The sequence below is a fragment of the Micropterus dolomieu genome, linkage group LG06 (assembly GCF_021292245.1).
Source record: "Micropterus dolomieu isolate WLL.071019.BEF.003 ecotype Adirondacks linkage group LG06, ASM2129224v1, whole genome shotgun sequence".
Classification (NCBI taxonomy): domain Eukaryota; kingdom Metazoa; phylum Chordata; class Actinopteri; order Centrarchiformes; family Centrarchidae; genus Micropterus; species Micropterus dolomieu.
In genome coordinates this window covers 27443087-27451954 of record NC_060155.1, presented here as the reverse complement: position 1 = coordinate 27451954, position 8868 = coordinate 27443087, and the positions used below count along the sequence as shown (strand labels likewise).

Sequence of the window (8868 nt, the reverse complement as noted above, 5' to 3'; positions counted from 1 at the left end):
GGGTCTGCATCCTGCTGCTCCCGAGGTGCTTCAGGCTTTTAGATTTTTCACCTGCCCATGTTTTTATTTTTCCCTTACTTGTAGCTATGAGCCACTTAAATGGTCAAAAGGTGTTTGGTAAAGTGATGAGAGTGACGCTGTCCAAACATCAAACTGTGGCTTTGCCCAGAGAAGGACTGGATGACCAACTACTAACTAAAGGTAAGAGGATGAATTCATCCCGAAAGGAAGCTTGTCAGTATCTTTGAAATGAAAGCTTATTATGCATTAAGTTATGATGCTGCCTGTTAAATTAAGGTCAGTAATTAACAGTGTCAGCAGCCAGGTCAGATATTCACAGGTTCATGAAAAGTTTTACATGAAATATAGTAATATAAAGCTTTTATTGTACAATATTCTTCTTAAACCATGTTCAGAAATATGTTTCCATTTGTCCCAATATTCTCAAAAAGGTTCTAAACATTGTTCTAAATTAACGAAAGGGGAACGAAACAAAAAAGTGCTCACATTCTGGTGGAAAGACTGAATCTCAACCAGGGTTTCAGTTCCCAACAGTTACTTAAAACTCGCCTGCTTGTGCCCAAATAGCAAAAGGTGGGGCGGTACATGACCAGTCTCTTTAAAACTAGCAAGCAAATGCAACCTGTTGTTTAACAAACCTATTCATGTTAAACTTAACTTGAATACCAAAATAAGATGTAGCTACACATAATGTTAAACCATTTCCTTTAAAGGCTGTGACAGGATGACTTCAAAAAAATAAAGATATTGTGGTGGGATTTCCCTCGTGGAAGTACAAGATCAAAATAAAACATCAATTAGACTAATTAAAAGTTAAAACAATATTTTTTTTGTGTTACAGAAGGATAAAAATGAATATAAATTACAAAGCATCAAATAAACCAAATGTATAAAGTATTTAGCTTTTGGGGAAACGATCAAATTAAAGAATTTAGGACGAGAATCACTTTTGACGGGCCAACTGAGACGTCTGCAGAGGTCTCAAAGCACTTCCTCGCCTCCTTTTATATAAAAACATCATTCAAAGCTCTAAGTAGGCTTTCTGTCGTATCTTAAAGTACAACCAGTTCAAGATTTATTTATTTTATTTAACCTTTATTTAACCAGGAGAGTCTCATTGAGATTAAGAACCTGTTTTGCAAGGGTGACCTGGCCAAGACAGGCAGGAAACAGAAAATGCAAAAGCAATAAGACTGGTTTCATAAAGTCATTTTAAATAATTTTCACAATCTAAGAACGTTTACATATTAAGGCATATGCCTCTAAGTCTTTCGGTTTGGATTTAAACGCGTTTAGTGAGATTAATTCAGTGAGTTTCAAGTCCTTTTGCAACGTATTCCATGCTGAGGGTGCAGAATACACAAATGCCTTCTTAAGATAAGATATACTTTATTGTCCCTGAAGGGAAATTTGTTTTGGACTCTGTCCATTCTGCAGCTTTATAAAACACACATTCTCATGCAACACAACACATGCTTGTAGCACATTAACTCCTTCTTCCAATGGCAGTTTTGATTGAACAACCTGCATTCCCTGCAAATTCACACCCTTGTACAAAGCTTTAATGCTTCAGTCAGTCTCTGTTGTTGTAGGATGATATTGTTAAACAAAAGCATCTCTGAATCACCCACTTCATACGTAAAAGTAGCCTATAGAACAGCCTGCGGGACCTTCCTACGAATGGTGATGTCATTTGTCACAGAATAGATTAATCAGTAAGTGTTGTTTTTATATCGTTAATCTCTTATCTCCAACATTACCTGCTCCGGAGCAGGTTAGCCGTTCAGCATAAGATAGCAGACACGATGTACCCTGGTAAGAAGTTAAACCACCGTCGTAGGACTAAAAACTCAGGCTTAACCCTGAAGTTATCTCGCTAACCTCACATCCTGCTTTGTAGTAAAGGCCTCAGGTAAACTGCAGCCCAGGTTTGAAAACATAATATTAATTTACAAGTCATTGTTCAATAAAAATCACAAAGCAAGCCAGCCATAAATACAAGGAGTCTGAGAGGTTATATAAATATCTGGAACTCCAGTTTCTCCAACACACTTCCCACTAGATGCCACTAAAACATACACACTGAAGCTTTAAGTTGGCACAGAGGAGTTTCTCACACATCAGCTTTATTTAGATTTTTTAAATCCACTTGGGTTGAGTACAAGCAACCCCCTACACAGTGCCAAAGTTCTAATAACAACAATATTGATTTATATAATGTAATATGATACAGAATATGTTGTTACTTTAAAGAATTTGCAAGAATTTCACTAAAGTTTTTGTCATGATGTAAACATTTATTTTTGTTGGACAGATTTTTCTGGCTCGCCACTCCATCGCTTTAAGAAGCCAGGATCCAAAAACTTCCAGAACATCTTTCCTCCCTCTGCAACACTTCACCTCTCCAATATCCGGTATTACAACCACTACTACACATTAACGCATGCACTGTTCTGTCTCCAAATTGTTTTTAACTGTGTTTAATGAACAACACTGTTGTATGACTCTTTTCATTATTACTATTTATCTTTTGAATTGCTTGATTTTGTCTTGGTCTTTTGAATAATAATAAATAAATCTAGGGCAGGTCTTGTAAAGCACTTTAAACACTATTTTGATAAGTGCTGTATATAAAGTTGTTGTATTTTATTATTATTAACAGATTAGCTTGTTTTTGTGCTACTTTGCTTCACGACGATAAGTTTGTCTTTGCCTGTCCAGGGATGGAGTTGGGGAGGAGGATCTACGTCTTCTGTTCTCTAACGGTGGAGGAGCTGTCAAGGCCTTCAAATTCTTCCAGTACGTATGAAGCTCTTCATGACATGACACATGTTTACATCCTGTCTTAAACTATCCTATCTAAACAAGGCACAAGAACACAAGATAACTCTTCTTATATATAGTTACAGAAAGTATTCAGACCCCTTTATTGTCTCACAATGTTGCAGCCTTGTGCTAAAATCGTTAATTTTCTGCCTTCAGTCTGCACTGGGTCCACACGTACAGTGTTCAGACCCTTTGCTATGACGCTTGAAATGTAGTCCAGGTGACACCCGTGTGTCTTGATCATTTTTGAGATGTTTCCACAACTTGATTGGAATCCACCTGTTGTAAATTCAATTGAAGTGACATTATTTGGAAAAGCGGGCACACACCTGCCTACATAAGGTCTCACAGTTGGAATCGAAGGAGCTACCTGCAGAGCTCAAAGACAGGTTTGTGTCCAGGCACCGATCAGGGGAACAAAAAAAGTCAGCTGCTCTTAAATGGAAGAAGTTTGGAACAACCAGAACTCGATCACCTACGCAATACCATCCGATTGGTGGTGACAGCATCCTGATTTGTTCAACAACCTTTTCTTAAAAGTGGAGTAAGTGATTTTGGAGAAATCCAATATATATAATGATATAGAGTGAACAACAAAGCAAGTAATGTAATTCCCGGGAGCTAAGTTGTGGGTTAGCATACTGGCGTTACAGTTGCTGCTGTGACGCTAACATGCAGAGAGGACGAGTCGATGAGCTAGAACGTAAGCTGAATGTCCGTGGGCGAGACGATAAACGTTACCTGACACACAAGTCACGACTGGAATAGTGTTGTGAGGTGGGGTGCGGGCCATTTTGTTGGTTTCCCATTTACACAGCCAGAACTGTGTACCAACACCGGATTTTTTTATCCAGCACACACACCGAACAGACAGCTCGCGGACCGTCCGTGAGCAGATATTCGCTGAATTTGACAAAAAGACGTGTTGGATTAGGATCGCTAACCCCACCTTAAATGAAAACCTGGTCCAGAGCACTCGTCAGACTGGGCCAAAGGTTCAAGACAATGACTGTGACCACTCCTTAAGTGGCCCAGCCAGAGTCGAGACCTGAACCCAATCACAACATCTCTGGAGCGACCTTAAAATGGCGGCCCTCATCCAACCTGACAGAGCTTAAAGAGGTGGTATTCTTAGTCCTTAGACCTTTTTCCTTCTGCTTTATTGAGTTATATACCTTTTTTGTGCACGTAATAGGTTTGCAAAGTGAAAAAGGGAGTTCCCATCTCCCACAGAAAGAAAAGGATGAAAGCTAAATGCGCCTCATAGGAAGCACGCCCTCAGAAACAGCGGTGGGAAAACAGCGAGCTGCAGCACACAGCTCTCCTCTCCCTTCCAAACACTAGCTGCCCTCCAGGCAGTCAGTGGACATAAAGTTGTTCCTGTGATGTAGAGACAGAGCTCAGTTAAAACTTTATGGTTACAGATTAATAACTCACCGCTCTGAAACTCTCGCTCCAGTCCATGTTGCCAAGCTGGTCGGCAACACGTACAGCTGAACCAAAGCTGTTTACGGACTTCTCGCTGACCCGCCCTTCTCTGCTTCTGATTGGCTAGTAGTCCTTAACTAAGAACTGCACATGTGCAACTCCCAACAAAGATCATTTAGAGACAAGATGTATCACTCCATCGCTAAAACGAAGCCTTCAACACAGGCTGAAAAGAGGAGCTGCAGCAACGTGCAGTATGACAGAAAATATGGTGTTTTTTGAAAATTAAACCATGTAAACCTGTTCTGGTACAACCCCTAAATAAGATTTTGCATCTGAAAATGAGCAGAATACAACCTCTTTAAGAGGATCTGCAGAATGGCAGAAAATCCCCAAACCGAGGCTCAGAGCTTGTTTTGTCAACTAAGTACAGAGTTAAGGGTCTGAATACTTATGTCATTGTGATAATTCAGGGTTTTGTTTGTTTGTTTTTTTGATAAATTTAATAATATATGAATAAAATAAACCTTTTTACTCGTTGTCATTAGTGAGTATACAGTAGAGTGTAGATTAATGAGGGGCAAAATTAATTTAAACGCACAAGGCAGCAACATAACAAAATGTGAATGCTCTGTCCTGCTTTTCAAGAACGAAAATAAAACGATCTCGACTGTTATCTTGTATACGTAAAAGATGATTTTGCATTGGTCTGGCCTACCCAGGAAGTAAATAGCGCTCTGACAGAAATGTGAAAAATGTTTATCTCTGCTCTTTCCTCATCAGGGACCGTAAGATGTCCTTGATCCAGATGTCGTCAGTAGAGGAAGCGATCCAGGCTCTGATGGAGCTTCACAACTACGACATGGGAGGGAATCACCACCTGAAAGTTTCCTTTTCAAAGTCTACCATCTAACCGTCACACGTGTCTCCTGAACCTTAGATCTCCGGAAAGCAAGGAAGTCGCTACCATTTGTCGTCTTCTTCTGTTAAACTCATCTGTAACCCCCCCTCCCCCCTCCTTATTTATGTGGTACAATATTTTATCTCTGAAATGTGCTGCAACGTCCAAAGCGAAACATTAGAAATAGTTTTCTGTTAAAATATTGAAAAAATCCAAATTCAGAACATTTTCTTTCCAAATTCCTGCTTTCACTCATGTGACATCTTGAAAGGCAACAAATCATGAGCAGAACCTCCAGTCGTTTAACTGCGGCTACATCCAGACTACCACGTTTTCGTTTTAAAACACAGACCTTCTGCTACGGTTGCTCCTCCCGTCCAGAATAAAACGGCACATCGGAGCACGGAGGACTTTAAGAACGATGACTCACTCAAGTTTGACTTCCTGATTGAGTCGTTGCAAAGAAAATATGGCAACATGCACAGAACAAGTGTGTTAATGGCACAGTACAAAATACTACAAAAATAGAAGCACTTAACATTTGTACAGTGCGTGTCGCCGTATTTGCTTTGTGACGACTCCCAGTCTGTCGTCAGAATCTTCTGCCACTGCAGAGTAGGGCTGGGCAATAAAACAATAATGACAATTATCGCAATATAATTTTCCTCAATATAATAAATGTTCAATATATCGTCAATAAATATTTTGATTTATTTCAATCACGGACAAAAATGCCTTTAATATTTCTATAAAATATTTATTTTGTTGAGGAAAAGGGTCTGAAAAAAAGATTTACTAATCATATTTGTTGAAAAAGATTTTATTATAATAGTTTTGAATGTTATACCTCAGATTTGTTTAGTGATCCACTGTTTGACATCAAGTGCTTATCACCATATAGAAAAGTTTAAAAACACAATTAACCATCTGGTTTCTTCAATTTTCACTCAGGAGCAAAAATCAGCCTTTAAACTTTAAAGAAACAATGATTTGACATGTATCGTGATAATTATCGCTATCGAATGATATGAAATGTTTATATCATGATAACTGTTTTGGCCATATCGCCCAGCCCTACTGCGGAGTAGACGGTCTGCTTCCTGTTTACACCAGGCACACGCCTGCCCAGTGAACGTGAACGGCCCCTAGATGTGCATTTATATAGATGGAAATCACCTCTGATACGCAGCTAAAACGCTCGTGTGGACGGAGATTGTTTTCGTTTTAAAATGGAGTTTTAAAGTAGTGGGATTTCCCCCCTTTCTGAGACATTTGCTGCGTTGAGCCCCGGAGCTGTGTGTCGAAGGGAAGGCAGCCGATATTACTGAAGCTGCAAACTTCACAATCTGATGATCCGCTTCTATGATGACAAACAGCCCGGCGTCGACAGCACAGCAACGGGGTTTCACTAAATGACACTCTTGAAAGTGAGAGCTTTTAAATCAGTCGCTCTCTCCCCTTGCCCACTCACTGTACTCCCTTTGAACACAGCATGCATCAGTCTTTTCTGCGGGTATTTTCATGAAAAACTCTCCTCCCCCTCTCTGGTGTTTACACACACCGAACCCTGGTAGTGTGGATGTAGCCTTAGTGTCTCTCACCCGGGTGAGTCTGCACACCGTAACATGTTGGATGAAGTTACAGGTGCAACACAGCACACTCGTGACCACACAGAGGTGAAACAGATTTCCAGACTGGTGTTACTCCTTAAAGCAGAGCGTTTGCGTTTTTACTTTACTCGTCTTTATCATTGCTGTTGTTTGATTTGACCTACGCAGCGATCACCTGTCAGTGTGGCAGTAGTTTGAGTTTCTTTCTCTACGTTGTGTCGCCACCTACCCATTCTTTTCAGTTCCAAAGCAAATGCCCATTTTTAACCCCAAAATACCAGCCATCCTCCAGATTTCATTTCCATCATGTCATCAATCATGTGACTCCTCTTTCCTTTTCTGGCAGGCAGCCATCAGCTGATGACCAGTTTTACATTACCAGCACCCAACGTTACTTTGTAAGCATTTCAGAAACCTAAACTAAAACAGCTTGCAGCTTTAACAAATTGGCTGCACTACATAGAATCACTTTAAATGTGCAGTGTGGTGCACTTTTTAAATTTCAAGAGTCAGCTTTTCTGAACTGGCATACTTTTCTTTTTATTCCGAAATCTGAACAATCAGTCTGAAGCCGTTTTATACATAAGCAGCAAAGTACATGTTACCTCTTCTTCTATGGGGATTATTTAACGGCATTCTGGGGGATGTGAATTTGAGGCTAAGGCTGCGTGTTGAGGACAATTTCCCTCGATATTTTCTTTTACATAATAACTTGGAATGTATGCACATTAACACACAGCTGACATCTAGTAATATTGAGGATCGAAAGGTGGAGCTTTTACTCGGAGAATAGAGCCACCCTCTGTTTCAGTCTTTTGTAAAACCATTGCTGTTAGTGGGTGCACACACAAATACACAGGATGGTACGCTAATGCCGTCTGTTTAGATAAGGTTTGAAGTGATCCTGATCTTGGTCTCTGATTTTGTGAGGAGGCCCGTTGGGACCAAAGTACATCAGCCTTTCTGTGCTCTGATGTTTTGTCTCTTTAAACAGATTATTTTACTGGTAATGTTTGTTGACCTTGTGTTGTAAATCTGTAGAAACAGATTATTTTGTTAATTATTTTTAAATAGAAGTGGAATCTCATCTTTCCCAGTCCTCTGTTTGTCTAACAACAAGGGCCTATTTATCAAGCAGAGATGCACAGAAAACTGGGTCAATGTTTTTAATCTGAGGTCACCTTCTAAGTGGGTTTTTTATTTTTTCATTCATCTCTGGTTCTTACAGCTGCAAAGTGTTTCTTTAAGGAGATTATTGTTGTACATTCTTTTGTGGTGAAATACCAGATTAGCCCAAATTAAACATGTGTTTTCTACCAACGAGCCCGAGCTAAACTCTGTGTGTGTTTGTGTGTGTTTGGACTACGTTCAGGCTTCTGCTCTCGTCTTCTGTATCTTACCTGTCAATAAACTCCTCTCACTCTGTTCAGTTCTGTCTCTCTGCTCTCACTTCTTTCTCTCCACTTTTCCCTCTTTAGCTCTTCTGTCTACATTTCTGCTGAGACCTGAAAGCAAGACAGCATGTTCACACCGTGAGGACAGGATCACAAACTCACCGCCTCAGTTATTGTAGTATAACAACTTTACGTATCATCATAGGTGTCATTTACACCGGGGACGTGGAAGGCGGATTGTGTTTCCATCACTTTTTTTGAAAGCAACAAGAAATTATTACAAATAAAAAATGCTTTTCACAATAAGAAAACATGCAGTGCAATGTAAATATAGAACAAACCAATGTGCATTGTCCAAAAACAAGCTACTAACTAGGCCAACCCGGTCATTTTTAGATTTTAATTGTCACCTGACACCTGAACTGTGTTTTCCTTTCTATAAATAAAGACATTTTCAGCATAAATTGGTGCAGAAAATGTCTTCTGGACCCCCACTTACATGTTTCAGCATTGAATATTTCTTTAAAATATCTTCTCGACTTGGTTCATTACCCCAATATTTGGCATCGTCACATCTCGTGAGTCAAGTGTATCGTCACACCCCTAATCTGTCCCCACCACTTTTCAATCCAAAGTGACGCCCTTGTGTATCATGTAGAGAGAAAGCTGAGAAAACAAGCTGAAAGTG

The 8868-nt window shown here is 39.8% G+C and overlaps 1 protein-coding gene across 1 annotated transcript in view; it reads left to right on the top strand.

Annotated features, from left to right (window-relative positions):
• Positions 1 to 8109, top strand: part of LOC123972273 (polypyrimidine tract-binding protein 2-like) — a 33345-nt gene extending 25236 nt beyond the window's left edge. The window contains exons 15-17 of the mRNA XM_046051648.1: positions 2336 to 2435; positions 2743 to 2820; positions 5059 to 8109. Of these exons, the coding sequence (XP_045907604.1) occupies positions 2336 to 2435; positions 2743 to 2820; positions 5059 to 5188 (308 nt within the window). The 3' untranslated portion in view covers positions 5189 to 8109. The remainder of the gene's footprint in view (positions 1 to 2335; positions 2436 to 2742; positions 2821 to 5058) is intronic.
• The last annotated feature ends 759 nt before the right edge of the window (positions 8110 to 8868 follow it).